Source organism: Lissotriton helveticus, chromosome 1_1 (genome assembly GCF_964261635.1).
Source record: "Lissotriton helveticus chromosome 1_1, aLisHel1.1, whole genome shotgun sequence".
Lineage (NCBI taxonomy): Eukaryota > Metazoa > Chordata > Amphibia > Caudata > Salamandridae > Lissotriton > Lissotriton helveticus.
In genome coordinates, this window is record NC_136057.1 from 1,916,137,872 (window position 1) to 1,916,158,467 (window position 20,596).

The 20,596-nt window shown below is 48.2% G+C and overlaps 1 protein-coding gene across 2 annotated transcripts in view; it reads right to left on the minus strand.

Moving 5' to 3' along the window:
• The window catches only part of DHX9 (DExH-box helicase 9), a 282,357-nt gene that overhangs the window by 215,643 nt on the left and 46,118 nt on the right, over positions 1-20,596 (minus strand). The window contains exon 6 of one of the 2 annotated variants that reach the window (XM_078643268.1): positions 6,281-6,429. In XM_078643268.1, coding sequence (XP_078499394.1) covers positions 6,281-6,429 — 149 coding nt within the window. Of the gene's footprint in view, positions 1-4,729; positions 6,430-20,596 lie in introns of both variants that reach the window. The other variant, XM_078643278.1, reaches the window with a different exon arrangement.

Consider the following 20,596-nt stretch of genomic DNA (forward strand, 5'->3'; position numbering starts at 1 on the left):
TTGTTCTAGAGTCTAGACAGTGGAGTCTCTCTCAACTGTATATGCGTTACTGAATACAACAAAATGAACCCAAAACCCAAGCTGTAAAAGGCTGTTGTGCGAGTGTACTCCTGGATGTCCATAGAGCCACTACCATGCCTAGGACAATTTCACACATCCCTGACAGTGCAAGCTCAAATCCATGTCATTGATGGGCCTGAAGCAGCTGACTGTCTTCTCAGTTTGCCCACTGCAGAACTCCTGAAACTTGAAGAGATACTGTACAGATGGATGATGAACCAGATATAATAAGCACATTTTTCCAAGTTGTTCACCGGGCTTGGAAAATTGGCTCATTTTAAAGTACCACTACACATAAACGAACTGGTAACACCTGTGGCTCAATGTAACCGGAAAGTGCCATTCCACCATCAAAAAGCTGTGGATGATGAGCTATAGGACTTCCGGAGGGCTGACATCATTGAGAGATCGACCAGCCCAACCTTCCCTGGGTGTCCCCAATGGTGGTAGTATTCAAACGGGAATCCAACAGCAAAGTGCCCCACTGGGTTGACTTGAGGCCACCAAACATGGCTATCGAATGAGAGAGGCTCCTGTGACCTAACATCAGTGATACGATTACTTGGCTGAATGGGGCAAAGGTATGTCCAAATTGGACCTGAACAAAGGTTACCATCAGCTCGAGCCCCATGAGAAGTCCCGCTACATCACCACATTCCCAATTCATCAAGGCCACTTTTGATACAAACATCTCAATTTTGGCATTTCATCAGTCGCAGAAATGTTTCAAGAAGCGGCGAGGCGAGTTATTCATCACATTCCCAACTCCTTCAGCTATAGCGACGATATCCTGGTGATCGGTGACACCATCAAGGAACACGACAAAGCTCTAGATCAGGTGTGTCACATCCTCTTGGAAGCTAATCTGACTCAATAGCGATAAATTTGAGTTTACCAAATCCATGTTAAAATTCTCTTGTCTCTAGCTGGAAGAGAAACAATGGGCACGCATAGGCTCCCTCACACGCACAGTCTCCTGTAATGCCAGGTTTAGGTTAACAGACCAACTTCTTGCATCGCACCTACCTAACCCTGGTATCCCTGAAACGCATCTCTTGTGATAGGGGAGATAGATGCCCTAGATGTGTCACAGAGAAAGCTGGCTTTTTACCTTTGGCATGTGATTGTCCAATGGTCAGGCAGTTTTGGGTGGGGGTGGAGGGAAGGATTGTTGCGGCCACAGGCCTTCAGCTGAAGTTTGAAACCTTGACTTGTTTACTTGCATTAGTCAGGAAGCACAAGAAAAAGAAACTCCCATATAAGCTCCTACAATTAATGCTGGTGCTCGCTAGGGGCAGGGTAACTATAACTTGGATGGGGCAGAGGGGCCCAGAAGTGCCCATCTGGCTTAAAGATGTCTGTGAGTGGTCCCTGGCCAATGAAGCCAACATTAAACTCACCCAAAGGGACGAGAAGCTACAAGAAGACCTAATGGTTTGGCGTGACATGTGTACCTCTGGGTTGGCGGAGAGGGAGCCCTCCTCGCAGGATATAACCGACAGCAAGGAGAGTGGGCTAGATGTAGACAGTGGGCCTACCCTTAATGAGGAGCAAGAGGACCAACCCTGGTAATATCCATACTGGAAGTCAGTGGCATGCCTGTGCTACTTCCTCACTGTAAGAAGCTTGCGAATTATTATATTTCCCCATTGTCTCTTTCTTCCCCGATGCTAATTCTATACTACGTGCCATTAATGTCAACGGTATGCCTACATACGCTGTATTGATGCCAATTTGTTTTTGTATTTGCAAAATGTAAATTGAAAAAAAGTAAAAAAATAAATAAAAAAGTGTCTGGTCACATCTCCAGCGAAGGGAGGAGCCCTGACCCTGAAAAAGTCACTGCATTGACTGACACGCCGTCCACGAGACGTCTGTGATTTAAGGTCTTTCCTGGGAATGGCCAGCTATTGTGTCCAATATATAAAGGATTACACCACCATTAGCTATCCTTTACAAGGACTCACAAAGCAAATGCAACATTTTCAATGGTCTGCACGCTGTGAGAAAGCACTCAACAGCTGTAAGATCTACCATCTACCTGGCATACTTCTATCCTTGCAGGAAGGCCAACATCACTGTAAAGGACAGTCCGGTGGGACTCAAAGCTATTTTAGTCCAATATGACAAGCAAGGTGACCAAAGATATCTTAGCGTAGTCGACAGACACCGAGAGAGCACACTCGGTCAGTAAAAGGAAGCCTGGCAGTCGCCTGGGCCGGTCAGCATTTCCACATCTTCCTCTATGGGAAGCATTTTACCCGTATAACGGATCACCATGCCCTCACAGCCATATTTGGAAACCTGAGAAAACAGGCCACCTAGGATCGAGGGATGGGGCATTCGCCTACAAGAATACATGTACGCCATTGTCCACAAGCCAGGAAAGGCAGAAAAAACAGCTTACATGTCAAGACATCGTAGGACATCAAATAAGAGACTCAGTGGCTGATGGATACATGCATTTCATCATTGATCAAGCAAGACCACCTGCTGTTCCACTGGAAGCAATCACAAAAACCACGGCAAAAGGTGCTAATCTTCAAGGCGCAATGAGTCTCCTTCGAACAAGCTCATGGAGACACCTCGATGAACCACATGGCGATAACGGAATAGACTCTCACAATCTGACGTCCTTTCCACATACCAAAGAACTAACAGCCACTGACAATGGATTATTTCCCCCAGGTAAACGGTTTGTCATACTTCAACTGTTGCGGCAGGGTATCATTAAACTGGTGCATGAAGGACACAAAGGCACAGTGGCCACCAAAAGGGTGCTACGGAAACAAGTCTGTTTTCCCTGTCTTGCATAGCAGTCCTGAATGAGGCCTTTGCAGTTTGGAGCATTCCCAAAGTAGTTAAAACCAACAATGGCCCTCCGTTTAACGGACATGACTTTGCTTAATTCACCAGTCACCTAAACTTCAAACATCAAAAAATCACTCCCAGGTGGCCTCAAACCAAAAGGATGGTAGAGAAGTTTATGGCCACACTAAGGAAAACCATATAACAGGCAGAACTAACCAGACGAGATGTTCAGATGGCTTTGAATGAAGTACTAGGAGCATATATTGGACCATGCCTCATAGCAACGGTGGAAAATCTCCAGCCACTCTGATGTTGGGTGAGACTGCGTACGAGAATCCCTACCATGGACACTGAAATACACACACGTCCTCAGCAATGTGATCATGCAGAACTGGCCGAAGTAAACAGGACCATGAAAGGAAAGATGAAAGAATATGCAGTTGCTCATCGGAAAACAAGGCGATCTAACATTCAGAATGGAGACTGGGTGCTAGTCCGACAAGAACGAAAGACAAAGACAGATAGCCGGAACTATGGCAACCCACTGCAAGTAATCAGCCACAAAGACACCATGGTCACAGCCTCTTCGGAAGATTGAAAAGATATTATAACAGGATAGGATGGAGATATATATATATATAGCATGCGCATCAAGGAACACTGAGATGGAAAGTCCCGCTTTGGTGTGCAAATAAAAAAGAAATCACACAAAATTCGTCTCATTTCAAAAAGTAGGATGCAGTAGCCAAGGCCCTGGTGGAACAGTCAGAACATGATGCTGATGAATTCAGTCAAGAAGTGTGTAGCAGTGAAAGAGTTGATGTCTTCAGATCTGAGGAAGCTTACGGAACCAGACCCATAACTCCAGTAACAGCGAACCACTCAGCTCATTGAAGAATTGTAAGAGGGATTGTTCACTTAACATATCGCAGGGGGAGGGGGGGGGGAGATGTAATGTTTGCATGTATACAACAATTGGCAAAGAGCTTGGACGCTTCAGCACGGAAAAAGGTTAGGAGTAGGATGGTGGTAGAGAGGAACCGGAAAGGGAGGAGAATTATTAGTTGCTTTGGGGAAGAGGAGAGTGCTGCATAGAGTTCCGACTTGAGAGATTAAAGAAATGGGAAGAAAGTTATCACATCAGTACACTGTGTCAGTCGCTTATTTTACAAGGACAGGACACATGGGTGAGTCACTGCAGAGGCTTAGCTGTGGAGAGGGTACTTGAGCACTTTTATTTCTCAGGATGAAACACCCCCCGCCCTCATACTGCCCAACTTATGGACTACGTTAAGGCAAAAAACTGAATTAAGCCTAGATTGCCCTCCCAATAAGCGCCACAGTTGGAGGTAGACTTTATTGACGTCCTGCAGAATGGTGCATTTCACACAAAATAATGCTGCAGGATCAACTAGAAGTAACAGCCTTGAGGGTGGACAATGGAGAATATAAAGTAAGATCACAACATCATTAAGGTAAAGTGTCACAAGATTCTTACTCAATCTCCCTCATTGGTAAGCCCATGATTCATCCAAAGCCAGCTTCACACTGACATTACGCAAGTAAAGCAAACTACTCAGAGAAAGGAAATTAGAGGGGATGAAATGCAGGAGAGAAAGATGGTAAGGAGAATTGCCTTGGGCAAGGTCTGAAAGCAAGCTAAACATGGGGAAGCTATGCAAGAAACTAAACAATAAGGCAAGGAGAAAAACACACATAAAAACACCAAACACAACAAGTTCATTTAATGTGCACAGAAGCATTTTCCAAAAGGAGCCTACAGTTACCCAAGAAAAGGAGCTTCATTGACTGGAATAAAAACAAATTTGAACAATAATCTTGCGTCTGCACCACTGACCTTATGGCACAGTGCTCCCCGCTCCTTGGTGCAAACGATGGGGTCAGTATGTTTCTCAGCCAGCCTTAATTTCGCCAATCAATGCTCTACCTGGCAAGGGAGAGTGACACCAGAAATCAGAGAGTTCAGCCATGGGATTGCTTAGTCCTGCCTAAGCGCAATCACATGTGTGAATGAAGGCAGATTTCTGATGTCACCACCGGACTCCCCTTAACAAACCCCGCCCCCCAATTCTTTCTCTACATAGCTCAGAAGTTAATCTATTGCAAATCTATTGGCATATCAGTTCCACCATGTACACTGCCCTGCAGTAAGAGCGCAGAAAGCACACATGGTGTTTGTACAGGCTCACCCATGAAACTCAAATATGTGGGGGCTCATCCAATCATCTGGGGATTCATGTGCAGTAAAGGCTCAATACTCCTTTGGGATTCACATTTTATGTCAAGCAACACCATCATGTCCATGGTAAGGTATGTACCAGTATGAAGCACAGACACTATCCCTCGCCTAACACATCTGCCTTGGGATTTATTGGCCTGCATGAAGATAAAATATCCTGCAAAACCAAACTGCACTAAGGATTAATTAGTCTATGTGCCGTTGACGGCTTCGCTCTGGGATTCCCATATAGGACAGCTCATTATTAACATAATTAAACCACCAATTTGCCAGCATTTGACCTTTAAAGATTTACATGCTTAATATATTCTCCATCCCCAGACTACGAAGCATGTGGATCTAAGAAGAGTACCAACACTGGAAACCTTTGAGTTACAAGGAACATTGTTTTTTGAAGAATTGTATTCTACCCTATATTCAGTTACTTTCACTCAGCATAGGTCTGAAATCAGTGCGAGCCTTCAGAGGAGTAGTAAGCTCTAGTCCTTGGAATGCTCTCTGGAACAGTAACAGGCGGGCTGAGAAACATACTGTCACCTTCACTGCCAAGAGTCCTACATTTAACATGCTGGCATGAAAGCAATACGTCTACAGTTTCGGTAACCAGTAGGGATAAATACAACTTGCTGGGTAAAGGAGGAATAGATAAAGTGCAATGGGATCAGCCCCAAAAGATGCAGTACGCTTGCAGCACTGTGAATAACACGATTAAACGGTAAATGGAGGAAAGTATACACTTCCTAATTTTGAATAAACTATTGTCAGGACTTTTATCACCACTTAACCAGTATTGTCAACAAGCCAGCCTTCTCCTCTACTAGGACGCCAGTATTCACTAGCCCCACCTTCAACTTGTGCTGGCATGACAGTACCACAGCTTCCGCGTAAAAGACTCAAAAAGTAACCAGACGTGCCCGTTTTAATAGGACTATTAAACTGCATAGCCCAACGTCACATTAAGGTTTTCAGGTTATATCCTTGAAGAGCAGTACCAGGCATCACTGCTATCCATCCAACAAACTCTATATGACAAATATGGACCCATTAACTGTTCGCCAAGCCCCAAAAATATGAGGCCCAGGAAAAATATACTTCTTCCAGGGAAACCACTGCAGGCAATGAAGCATGAAATAGGCGACTCTAGCAAACCTGTTGTGGTCAGGGCCCACTTGATTATATTTATATTCAGCCTGGGTCTTCTCCTTTTGAAAGAACTGATTCAGACGAGCCTTGGCGTTATCAAGAGTCCAGTTGCCATGGAGACCAGCATTCAAATCAACCTCTTCTGACTCCAGCGTCTGAAAGTGAAAGTGTACATTTTGTTTTAAAGAAATAGTTTCTGCTTTGCTGGCATATTAAGGACTAGAATCTGCACCATAACAGAACCTGAAGACTTTTACTGGCTGAACTTTAAACCGACCGGCAAGAATGTAACTATATTGTACATGTAGCTATAATTATACCATATCAAGGTGGCTTGGGGTATAAAATCATGCTGGCACCATGGTCAATAACCTAACTTGCTCATAGGACAGAAATGGAAGTTAATTAGTGCAAGAAAGCCCTTCCTGAAGACATTCATGAATAACTTTACATCAAAAGGAAATTAGCAGCTAAACCGAGATTTAACACCTGTGAAATCATTACATGTTATTTTCTTGGGCATTTATATATCACCATTTGCTGCCAAAAGGATGCTTGTAGTCAGAGAGAAAGCAGGTGGGGTAAAGAGTGTAACAGCAACAGGAAAATAGAAAACACACAAGATTTCACAAATACTTGGTTGAATAGGTCTGTATATCGTTTCCCTAAATTTATATTGGTCTACTCCAATGAGGAAATCAGTGTGGAAAATGACAATGTATATGTACATAAGCGGCGTTCATTTGCGTTCACCCTCGCCACTGTTGAAGGTAAAGCGAAAGTCACGAAACAGTGGCCCCGCCATCTTGTCCCCTTTTAGGCCCCATCACGAACATAGATAGTAGCCATCTTTGTGTCATGACCTCTCTGCCCATTGCCAATAGCCGTCATCTCTCTCTCTCCAGCCTCGCAAGCACCCCGTGCCCCGACAGCCCCCGGTCTCTCCTGTTCGGGCCATAAACGCACCGCTAAACACGACCTTGTCTCCATGCTGAACCCCTGCCCCCTCGCTCTTTCATCCTACTCATAGAACGGGCCCTTTTTGGTAACCTCTTCCTCCCTGCCCGATTGCCCGGCCTGATCCCAGGCCATCACCTAGCCCAACAGATGCAGTTTATTGCTTCCTACAGTAGGACCTCGCCTCACATCAGAGGAGCGGTGATTAATCAAGGCCTTCACACCCCTAGATCCGACCGACACCCCCGCATTCCTCCCAGGAACACAGTCTTCCTCTCTTCTGATGACCCCCCCCCCCCCCCCCGGCTACACCTGGCCTCTCGACCCAGCCCCATATCATAAAACTAGGTCTCGTGGATGTACCCCTCCGGCCCCGCATAGCGAAACATGATCTTATCGCCTGCCCAACCTTAGATCTGACCACCCCTCCTGCCCTCGTGTCCTGTTGGAATGTCCGGCTGCAGATTACAGTCACATGTTACATTTGGGAGGGGAAAACAACATCAGAGCGGTCGGTATGGGAATGGGCCTGGAGCTGGGGTCCCAAACATGCTCTTTTGTACTTCAAAGTGTCTTTATTGCAATAAGGAATGTTTGTACATCATAAACCTGTGTATAAAAGACGGAGCCGTAGAGAAACTAAAGAGAGCACCTCGAGAAGATACCCTGTTGTCTGATTTGACGTGTTCTGTTCCGTCGGAAATAAACTCCTGTTTCCTGCCTTCCAGTCTCCAGCGCCTGCCTCTTTATTTGGGTAATCGTGAGTTGGGTGAGAAGCGGCTAACGCCGGGCAAAACTAAACAAGCATTTACAATGCAATGGTCTCGGCAATATTATTGGTAGAGCTATTGGTATTGCTCATTTTTTTTTTGTATCCCTAAATAAATGGCATTGTTATTTCTATTGGCATATACACAGCTTCCCGCATGCGGCCATCTTCTGCGCACACTAGATGTATTCGAAGCCCTCACCGGTTGCCCCCACGGCCTGCCCTGCCCCCATGGACCCCAGGCCCCCCGCGGTCAGAGTCGTTGTCAGCCGATGGGCCTCTTCTGGCCGCTGAAGCCGCTTCCCCTGCCCCATTATCAGCTCTTCGCGCCGCACCCTCTGGCTGTGCGGGGCCAAAAGGGACTGAAAGAGCCCCCACCCGCCCCAGGGGGCAGCCACTTACCCTGATAGCGGGCCACTTACTGGGCAATAGTATCTGCGTCCCCGCGAAGGGGAGGGGGCTCACCCGGATTTATGGCAGTTACGCGCATGCAGCCTGCCCAATGGGACATAATAGTACCCAAGCTTTGGCGCATTTTTTATATAACGCGAACTCGACCCGAAGGTATTGGACAGCTTTCCATGAGCACCGGGTTCGTTAAACATGGACACATTCTATTTTGGGATGCAGGAGGAGATAAGTGATTTGCCCAGAATCACAAGATGTTGAGACAACGAGACTTGAACCTGGTTTCCAAAGCTCCAAATGCTGCTGCTCTGGCCCTTTAGCCACACCCACATGTCACTAGGACCTACCGCACGGGCCATCTCGATATGGGAGGAGACCTTTTCACGTTTGCATCCTGCCCTACTTGCTACGAAAACGTAACCTCCCTGCCCATGAGAATGTGTAAACATGGTGTGGTTCTCTTATACAGCGCCCCAATGCCCTCGAGCGAAGTTGGCGCTCCATAACGCTGCAATATACAACTAGGCAGTGTACTCAGGATATTGCCCCCAAATAAACAAGTCAATTTGGATAAGGAGTGTTGATACTGCCCCACAAATCTAGAACTTCTTCTGAGTTATACTGATGCTGCCTACCGTAGTACATGTTAATACTGCCCATTCAAAAACTGGCAGCTCTGCCGATAAGTGTGCCCCATTTCAAGGGTACAGTACAGAACACGGACAGCAAGAGCTATCGGTAATGTACAGGTCAAGGGTCATCAAGAGAGAACAACGTGTTTTTGAAAGAAGAAATGTTAAAAAAAATGTAAATTAGGAGACTCGGACAAAGCGACGGAAATTGTCTAACTCTTTAATAACCCGCGTGCCTCGATGGAAGCACACATTCCAAAAGAAACCCCGAGTGATACGAGTCTCAGCTCACAGTGTTTCCCCAAGTTCAGTTCAAAAATAAGTTTAAGATAAAGAATTACATTAATAAAGGCCCCCCAAGTTCATACCTTCCACAAATTCAAATCCACACTCGTGTATCTACTCCTAAAATAGAAAAGAAGAAACTGACAACTGCCACAAAGAGGACTCAAAACTCCTGATACGTGCTGAAGCACCAAATCCAAAGCAAAACGTCCCAAACTCAAGTCTGTATATAAAATTGCAAAGCACAAATGCACATCTTTGCCTAAACGACGCATCCCATGTTTACATCCTCACTAAAGCCGCAATGCTTTGCCAACATGTGGACCTAGAGCAGCACATTCTATTCGCATACAACACCTGAAGAAACATTCAAACTCAACCCTGCCCCAAAGAATGGTCACATCGGCCCAAATCAAAACATATCAATCTCGCATCTGCCCTAGGAAACTGCTTATCACAGCACAACCATAGCTCGCATTTGCGTCTAAAGCTGTACATACAGAGCAGGGCTGATTTACAGTAGCACATTCAAGCACACATCTGCGCTTAAAGCAGCATGTCCCTATTTCACATCTTCCCCAATTAAGCGCGGGACAACCTACAATCTCCCCATAAAAGCATTGTCCAATCTCACGAGTACACTGAAGCGGCACATGCCATAGTAATATATCGAAGAAAAACACCCCAAGATGACACCTGCCTGAGGACGCAGTACAACCAAAGCACGCGGAATGCATCTACAGCGGCACATTCCAATCTCACCACTGAATAATGCAGCACATCTGCACCTCAAGCACTACACCCGAAGATCACATCTGCACCTAAAGCAATACACCAGAAACTCACATCGCATCTCAAGCAACAAAACCCAAGCTCACATCTACAACACAATACACCCTAAAGTCGCAACTGTGCCTCTAGGAACAGACCGCAGGCTCATCCCTGCAATTAAGTATCACATCCAACACTCATATCTGCTCACGAAACAACACACCCCAAACTAAAATCTGCAAGAAAGCCCATACTTAACAAATGTATAGGTGTAGTATAGTAGCACATTTCTAGTCCGCGTCTGCATCTAAGCTCACGTCTCCCACAGCAAAACTGTTGTTTCAAATACGCCCAATCTGTCAGCCATAAAACAATTTTGCCCCCAAAGCATGCCCCGTTATAGTCCCCTTTTAACAAACATTTCTTCGAGCAGACCAAAGAATGGAGGAAAACGAGAAAGAGAAAGATTATAGGAACGAAAGAGGAGGAAACACAAAGGAGGAAAGAGAGAGAGAGAGAGAAGGAAGAACACCAGGTGCCCAACAGAGAGAGGGGATTAGCGATACACAGAGACCAAGAAACGGAGAAAAACGAGAGAAAGAGGAAGATTATAAGAACGAAAGAGGAGGAGGAGGAAACACACAGGAAGAAAGAGAGAGAGGAAGGAGATAGATAGAGAATGAGGAAGATTAGAAGTAAGAGGAGAAGGAGAAGGAATAAAGAGAGAGAGGGGTGGGTGAAAGGTCGCAGAGTGACAAGCACCTGACGAGTAGAGAGCGGGAGAAGAAATTTGACAGCAGTGAAAGGAAAGAGAGTTCAGAGGAAGAGACGAGCTGCAGGGAAGGACAGAGAGGGAAGGACAGAGACACTGACTAAAGAGAGATGCGAAGGGTAAGGAAGGGAGTAAAGAAAGAGAGGGGGGCTTCAGAGAGGGAAAGACCTCCAGAGAGAGAGGGAGAGAGAAGAGGAGCCAGAGAAGGAAAGCGCCCCCCGCCGAGAGAGGAAGATGAGGGACAGACGAGGCGCAGCGAAGGCCGAGGGCCCCTACCTCTCCCGTTGACCTGCACTGAGGACGAACACAGCGGCGGCCCCGCCTCGGCCTTTTCTACCCCCTGGGGGGCTCCAAACACGCCCCTCCCGCGGCACTTTCATCACTTCTCAACTTCACAACATGTGCAAGCCTGGCCCCCTGCAGCGCCCGTGGGCGGTACAGGACACCACTTATTCAGGGGGACCACGAGGACATCTCCTTCTCCCGGGGGGCCGCAGAGTCCGTGTCCTGACCGCAAAAAACCACTAGAACTCAGTGAAAGGAAAGAGAAGTTCAGAGGAAGAGACGAGCTGCAGGGAAGGACAGAGAGAGAAGGACAGAGACACTGACTAAAGAGAGATGCGAAGGGTAAGGAAGGGAGTAAAGAAAGAGAGGGGGGCTTCAGAGAGGGAAAGAGACCTCCAGAGAGAGGGAGAGAGAAGAGGAGCCAGAGAAGGAGGGTCGCAGAGTCCGTGTCCTGACCGCAAAAAACCACTAGAACCGTCATACCCATCTCCTGTAGTACCACAGCATCTGCATCCTGTAGTATAATGAAGCCATTAGTACAGTGGTGTTCATACCCTGTAGGGCCACAGCATCCGTATCCTGTAGTATAATGAAGCCATTAGTATAATAATACCAATCTCCTGTAGTACCACAGCATCCATATCTTTTAGCACAATGAAACCGCTAGCACAATAATATCCACAACTTGTAGTACAACAGCATCCGTATACTGTAACACAATGAACTGCCCCACAGTGCTAGAGCGTAGCATGAGAGCTGCGGGCGGAGGGGGGAGGGGGGAGGGGGGGGACCGGGACCGGGACGAAGAAGGACTGCGGGCGGAGGGAGGGGGGAAGAGCAGGACGGAAGGAGCTGCGGGGAGGGGGGGAGCGGGACCGGGACGAAGAAGGACTGCGGGCGGAGGGAGGGGGGGAAGGACTGCGGGCGGGGGGAAGAGCAGGACGGAAGGAGCTGCGGGCGGAAGGGAGGGGGGGGGGAGCGGGACCGGGACGAAGGAGGACTGCGGGCGGAGGGAGGGGGGGGGGGGAAGAGCAGGATGGACGGAGCTGCGGGGGGAGGGCAGAGCTGGACAAAGGAAATCGGAGGGAAGGGGGGACGAGCAGAGCAGCTCTAGAAACCACCACCTTCTTTCTCCGAGGCAAAGCAGAAATGCCTCGGAGAAAGCATGGTCATTTTCGCATTCGGGGGCGTGTGTTTTGCGCCCTGAGTGACAGACGACGTCACAGGGCTAAAGAATGCAAAAAATCACACCCCCGAATCCGAAAAAGACGGAGCTTCTTTGGAGGGACGGCTCTCTCCTCCAATGGCTGGCCTCTATTTAGGAAGCCAGCCAATCGAGGAGAGACAAAAAGAGAGGCGGGGCTAAAGCAGCCACTCTAAGAAACATTAATTCTCGGACTTCCGGTCTTCGACCGGATATTACCGAGACCTAAAAAGGGGTAAACGACCTGATCTGCCTGAACCCTTTTTCATCAATTGGCGTCCCAAACGTGGGGCCCATCAGCGACACGTGGATCCAGCGGGAGAGGTCCCGACGACGGAGTGAACGACTGCAACGATCGGGAAGAGCTCCTGCCCGATAGACCCTTGTCTGGCAGCCGATCATCCGAACTTCACTGGTTCCGAGCAGACCTCTCTCGAGTGATCTACGGTCCTGACTGGGAACCATCAGGAGTGCCACAGCAATTATGGAGAATAGAGGACGATCGGGCGCTGGAAACAGAAGACGAGAAACTGTCCATACGGTCCGGGTAAGGTCGTGTAACACGACAAATTGCGAATTGATTGTTTGATTGTCATTGGAAAATACTAGTATTACGCATTTGATTGTTTTGTCCTGAGAGATTCTCTGTCTACAAACGGGGAAGGATAGGAGTATTCTCCCTTTGCAGACAGTGAAGGGTGGGTAGCGCAGGCTTTTGCCCCCGTTGTAACCCGTCGCGCCTACTTCCCTCTCCATTTGATTGATTGTTATCCAAGCATTTATTGTTTTGGAATTGGTTCTCTTTGGATCATTCTCTATTTGCAAACAAGCACAGAGTCGCCATACTCTGTTTAGTCTTTGCAGATAGTGAAGGATAGGTAACGCAGGCCTTTGCCCCCGTTGTAATCCGTCGTGCCTATTTTTATCCCCCACTGATTGATTGTTTGACCGAACATTGATCGTTCGGAATTGGTTCTCGGAAAGGATCTTCTCTGTCTACAAACAGAGAGGAACAGGAAGATCTCTCTCTTTGCAGATAGTGAAGCATAGGTAGCGCAGGCTTTTGCCCCCGTTGTAACCCGTTGCGCCTATTGCATTCCTCATTTGATTGATTGATTGTTTGTCCGAACTTGACTGTTTGGAATTGGTTCTCTCTTTGGGGTATTCCCTATTTGCGAATACTGTAGAATAGAAATATTCTACCTAGTCTCCGCAAAGTAGTGAAGGATAGGTAGTGCTGACTTTTGTCCCCGTTGTAACCCGTCATGCCTATCTTCCCCCCATTGCTCAATAGTTGTTTCAGCCCGGACCATTTATTAGAGGTAGACCATCTGGCTCCACCGGAGGACACCCCTAATAACAAGCATTTGCAATGCAATAGGTCTCGCATTAGGAAAGTTTGAGCTATTGGTATTGTAAATGACATTTTTTTTATTTATGTGTTGGTTTTGAAAATAGCTAAATTAACAGCTTTGTCATTTACAATGTCAATAGTTTTAGCTTTCATAAATGTGACACCTATAGTTTTTGTAATGCAATATGTGTTGTAGTTTCACGAAAATCCAAGAACAGAAGTGAAATATTAAAAAAAAATTGTGACATTTATAAGACAGACGTCATTGTTGTTCGAGTACTTTACGCTGGTGTTTGGATTCCTGTAAATCCCCAGTGTAGCAGGGTGCTGTTAGAATGCATGCGCTTAATGTCCCGTGACAAAATATGTGTACGTAGTGTTTGTGCTGGTAGGGGCTAAGCGAGTTGTTAGTTATCTTCCCTAGTACCGCCTAAACTTTCCTTTTAGAGCAGCCAAAAAAGCTGCATTTCAGATATTCTAAAATAATTGTTGCAAAATAAGCATAGTGTTTGGAACTAGCTCCGTGTAGGAAGACCATTACAAGATGAGAAACGAACTCATTGGGGAATCGATCGTGGCAAACCGTAGTCCGTCACATAGCGCTAACGCAACCGGAGGGCGGCATGTTAGTAGGCGTGACCGTAAGCTGCGCACGCGCACTGCTTCGCAACGTTCTCGTCTGTCGTCCTTTGTCCCGGGCACTATCTTGCGCAGGGTGATCGGCCTCTGATTGGGTTCTGGAGTCCGGTTGTGGAGCCAGAGCGGGAAGGAAACCGGGAGCGGTGAGAGCGAGCGGGGGGGTGGGGGGGAGGGGGATTATGCTTGTATGGCGGTGGCGGACGCAACCGGAGGGCGGCATGTTAGTAGGCGTGACCTTTAGCTGCGCACGCGCACTGCTTCGCAACGTTCTCGTCTGTCCTTTGTCCCAGCCGCTATCTTGCGCAGGGTGATCGGCCTCTGATTGGGTTCTGGAGTCCGGTTGTGGAGCCAGAGCGGGAAGGAAACCGGGAGCGGTGAGAGCGAGCGGGAGGGCTTGTATGGCGGTGGTCTCTGTATGTATGTATGTGTGTGTGCGTGCGTGCGTGTAGGTGCGCTCCTGTGTGTGTGCGGCGGAGTCGGGGGAAGTAGGGGGGGTGCGCGCGTGTGTGTGTGTGTGTGTGTGTGTGTGCCTTCCTGCCTGCGTGTGCATGTGTGTATGTCTGTGTTCAGGGAATCTGTGGCAGGGGACGTGCACGGCGCACCCAAATCCAAGCTCGTAACACCCTTTTGTCCCTCATTCCCCCGAATCAGGTAACTAAAAGGCTCCCAGCTGGACGCATCCTTCGGATGCAGTACCAGCGAGCCCTAAAAAAGCATTAGAAGCACTCCAATTAATCAGTTATGGCATGCGGCAACAAATGCTTACCATTCCTCACAGCCCACCATATTTTGCTCTTTGTAAACTGCTTTCCAATTTTAGGTCTTACCAAGGCAGCACTTGCGCTGGCTCTTCGAGGCATTCTATATTGAGGATAAGGGCATTCAACACGCCCAGCAGATGGTTGGTTAGTTGGCCTGCCTTTCAAAATGACTTTACTATGGTTGGTTAATATGTCCATATGTCCCGCCTTTGTGGGCTTGGTTCCCTCTCAGCGGACATCACAAATTGTTTATTTTGGTGGGGCTCTCTGTGGCCATCTGTTGCTTCTTTGCTCGCACCCCCTCCCTCCCGTCATTGCTGTTGTCCTTCCGGCGCTGCTTCTGAATTGCACGACACTGCATTGACTTTTGTAGCTATTGCGGAACGCCCGCTTTAGTTTTAAATACCTAAAGCTAAAGCGCGGCATGCCGCTATTGCTACAAAAGTGATTAAATAAAAAGGCGGGCGGACTTCACATTTCTTTTCCGTGTATTTAGTTTTATAGCAATGGCAGCACACTGCGCTTTATTTTGAACATTTAAAGCGCGGGTGCTGAGAGCGCTACAATAGTTAATTAAAGGGGAAAAAGGAGGGCACACAACTTTTTTTCCCCTATACATTGACTTTGATAGCAAAGGCAGGAACGCCGCACTTTAGAAAGTTCTATTTCTCTGCCAGATGTGTCCAGAGATTTTGGCTGCAGGCGAAAGAAAATGTCCTGTGGGAGCTAAAACATTTTTTTGACCCCTTTCCAACATTTAGTTTTTCTCTGTACAAAATCTGACAAGCCAGACTACACTAGGGGCGCTATTACAAGTTTGGCGGTCCAGGAACAGCCAGACTCGTTGTGGCGCAGTGGTGGCTGATCCAGCCACCGCTGCATTGGCGGTCCAACAGCCCAATTACGACCTGGGCAGTCGACCGCCCTCGGACCGTCAGTTCCGCCGATTGTTCCCTGATATTAGGGCGGCGGTCAGAGGCGCAATATGCTTGGCGGGCTGCCACAGTCCTGTCAAGCATATTATGAGTTTCCTCTCTGCCAGGGTTGTAATAGTTTATTTATAAGGATTGACAACACAGGGTGACACAAGAATACGATCACTAGCTTTGAGAGCAGCTTGACCTGTCAATGCTTTTTACAAGTGTCGCCTGCCACCAGCATCCATTACAATGCAACTCAACGTTTAACAGTTTTATGGTGCTTTCAAATGGATCCATTTTTAACGAGATGTTAGATTTAATTTATAATTACTAAAAGAGCTTTCTGTTTCATAACATTGATCTATTACAGTACCGAGCCCCTGAGCGGGCCGTACCTCAAGAGCTAAATCATTGGGGCATTAACTATCAAAATGGGCAATGATGAGAAGAGGATGCACGAGGGCACACACTATGTTTAACTTTGCAGCAGAGGAGGCAGGCTGTACCTTTGTGGTCTGCCAGATCCATCTCTTCTATTGGCTCCTGTTATATCTCAGCTTACGGCTATACACCATCTCGCAATCTCTCTCTCTCTCTCTCTGCCGTATTTCTCTCTCTTCACTCAACCAGATAATTCTCTCGCCAACTTTAACACCTACTTCTAAACACGGTCTCTCTAACTTTCTCGAAATCTTTCACTCTCATTCTCTCTCTTCACTCTACTTCTCACTCATCTACGCAAATAACTATATCTATATACCATCTCTTGCTTTCTGTCACTTTCGCACTCCCTCACATAAGTAGAAAACCTTTCCATTACAACGCCAATAGCTCTAACTCCAAAAAAAATGAGACCGATTGCATTCCAAATGCTAGTTCTATATTTTGTTTCCACTTATTTTCAAACGTTAGTTAATCTCAGTGTACTTGCTCTACATATTCTCACTTTCAAGAGGTTACCTTATTTATGATATCTTTCCTAAGTGCCATGTTTCCTCTTGCTATAATCCCCATGGTCGCCCTTTCTTGTTTCTCGTCAAATACCCAGGCTTCCAAATTTCCATATTTTCTAAACATATTTTCTAGTAAATTTCCAATTTCATTCAGCCATTGCCTCCATGTCTCGCATATTTGTTTGGGGCTACCACGCCTAAGTGTTGCTATATGTTACCAATCATCCATATTTTCTCTTCCCTATTCCATAATTCCTGGCTACGGTTGACTTCTTTTTATAGATCTGTTTGAGTCATAGTCCGCACTGTCAGGCGCGCCACATTTCCGCCCTCCTGGGTTTCTGGTCATGTCTCGCACCCATTTTATTCTCTGACATTGTTGGATCCCATCAAATCGAGATTATCCTCTTCCACCCCAGCCTCCTTACCGTGCGTCGGGCGATGACAGATTGCTTTCTGAAGTTCCCCACGTCCCTGGCTCACACGACACGACTAGCACTGCTGCCGCTCAGAGATGGCGAAGAACAACCGTTTCAAACCCGGCAGTGGTGAAGCGCGGCCCGCCTACTTCTGGACGATGGGGGATTGTAGTTTCCTCTGCTGGTACAGATCCTGTCCGTCAGACACCAAGATAGGGCTTTCAGAACTACGACTTCCAAAAGGCCATGCGCCAAAAGGTTGATGGCCGCGCAAGGCACCACGGGACGTGTTAAGGCCTGACGGCACACTGAGCTATCAAAAGGATGGGAGCGTTGGCGCGCTCCCGCAACTCCTGCTACGTAGTTGTAAATAAACACCGGTCATAGAAAGAGGACGATCAACGACCTGCGCGCTTTAAACCACCCACAAACTTTTAAGCAACAACACAATGGAAGAATTGATGAATTAGAAGCCTGAGAGGCTTCTTCTGTTTACCTGCCAGTAAAAAACAAGGAGTCAGTGGCATCGCTCCCAGCAACATCGTAAAACAGGGGACATGGAGCAGGAACCGGAGACCGAGGCCGCGCCCGCGGGGAGCCCGGTGGCAAAGATCTCGGAGGTGGCAGAGAGCCCACGCTCTCCCAGGGCCGGGCTGACGCGGATCTGTGACTTGCGGAAGGAAAAAAAAAACGGAAGTCAGGCACTTTTGCCTGAGACGGGGGCGGGGCCTGCAATATGGCAGGAAGTCCCGCCCGCCGCCACAGCCGCCGCGGAAGAAGTGGAGCCGGCCGACTGATGGCCTCTCCGCATCCCGGGGCTCCCAGGTGCTGGAGGGAGCCCCGGAAGTGAAGTCCTGCCCCCTGGTAACAGCGCTGCCGTAGATGACACACTGAACACGCCGAAAGAGCCCGGTAAGTGGTGTGGTGGGGTGGGGGTCGCGAGTGTGTTCGAGTGTGTCTGTGGGCTTGCGTGTGTGTATGCAGTGTGTGTGTGCCTGTGTATGCCTGTGTATGTGCGCATGCGTGAGTGTAGTGTGTTTGCGCAAGGGAATGTGGACAGGAGAGGGGCACGGCGCCGTGCGCGCTCACGAGGTGAAAACTGAGCTACTCTGCGCTCGTGCACCCTTTCCTGTCCACATTCCCAATAACGGATCACAATAGTTGTCGAAGCAGACTCTGCTATCAATGCTTCGCATTGAAGCAGAGGTCGTGCTTCGACCTAAAAAGGACATATATAAAGAAAATGCGGATTAACCGCTGTATCGTGCTAGCAAATAAAAGAACATAAGAATCGTTAGGAAAAACAAAAGGAATAGAGTAAAATCAGTAGGCCACTGATAAGATCTCTTTTCAACCTCACTGAAATGGAAGCATTAGGAACAACCCCTCAGGAAATATGAAACTAGTGAGGAAAGCCGAACTCAACGCCATGATGACTGCGAGACAGCTCGGCTCCACCGACCACCCCGCCCAATTAACGACAAACCCTAGGCAAATATTAGAAATATACAACACAATAGCAAAGTAACAGGTTAAAACGTTTTTATTTGAACAAAATTATATTAAACAACTATTTACACGGCAAACGGCTGCAACAACAAACCCACAATGCATTTCACCGTCTGCTTGACGCCGTTCCTGTCCCTCCTTCCCCAAAGTTGCAATGCTGGGCTACCTTGGGCTACTTTCTAGTAGGTTCTTGGGCGTCAGAAAGTCTACAAAAGCCGTCGGCGGCGGCGGCCTGGGGGTGGAGAACCATTACGCGAATAGTCCGGAGGAGACACCACGCGCCAAGGCCTGTCCCCGGGATGAACCAAGGGACCCGTTCCTGGGGCCGTGGCAAAGAGCGGCCGGCCGCCGAAGGCATGGGCCCGACCCGGAATGTACTGGTCCTCCCATTCCCTTCTTCTCCCGGCGCCTTGCAGGCCACGGGGGGGGGGGGGGGGGGGGGGGATGTCTTGCATATGCCTCCGACCCCCCCCCTCTTCTTCATCGCCTGGTCCGGCCATGACAAATGTCAGCGAGACGCCGTGGGGTGCACTGGGAGGGAGAGGCGGCGCGGACGAGCCTCTCCCGCCTCCCCAGGTGGAGGCCCCTCAGCTGCACCCCCAACGCTCCAGGCACCCGGCAAAGGGCTCGTCCACTCTTGCGGTGCAGGGACGCTCCACTCACCCAGCAGGGTCTCGTCCACTGTGGCGGTGCTACGACGCCTCGCCCAGCAGGCTGGAGTCAGTCTGCTCATTTGACCCGGTGACTGTCGGTGGCTGCAGAACTCCTAAGAATGGCGGTCGACTCTGCAGGAATGAACCTGGCGTGCAAGGATGGCCTGGTCGCTGGCCAGCTAGAAAAAACGAGTCCTCCGTTCAGAAACGTTCTCCTCAGCTTTGAAGATTCTACGAGAGCTGCGGAGGGCCCTCGACCTCCGCGGGCCCCGACCGCCTCCGATGGCAAACGACTGTCATGATTGCCCACAGAATGACCAAGACGTAGCCACGAGACGTTGACGCCCTCATGCTGGCGCCAGCCTCAGTTTTGAACGACCAACGATACTGCAGACTACCGATTTGATCAGTTCCGGTGGAACATCAGTATGACCCGGTAGGAAAGATTGTTGCCCCCTCCCTTTTCTTTGATTGATGGTTCATGTCACCGGTCCCTTCTGTTGCCCCTTAACGAAACTTCTGGACTGCCGAAAGAGGTTCTTGTCCGACCACGAGTTGGTGGAGACATTTTGACTATACTTGGACCCGCCTGGCCCCACCCAAAATGGCGCCGGTACAAACGAAACTCGTAATTCCCCGTTATGTTCCGGATGCTCAGACTTGATATCACGAGATATGTATGCAGTTTTGAAGCACATGGCGGGAGGGGATGAGTATTGCTTGAACATTCGTACAATGAATTTGATATTAAGTTCTGACGCATCATTAATTACAGTATTATTGAAGGTTCGAATCTTTTTGACACTGATGGTACTTACCCACAATGAATTTTCGATATGATTTTATTGCACTTATCGTACCTTGATGAAATAAAACCACCACCGACTCAGTTATGTTTTCCGCAGATAAATATGCCCTCATGTACAGTTCCAGTCTGCTCCGTGGCTGGCCCACGTGGTTGTAGGCCTGCATTTGTATGTCAACATTTTTTAAATAAAGATTTTGTGACAAACAAATATAGTCGTAGCTTG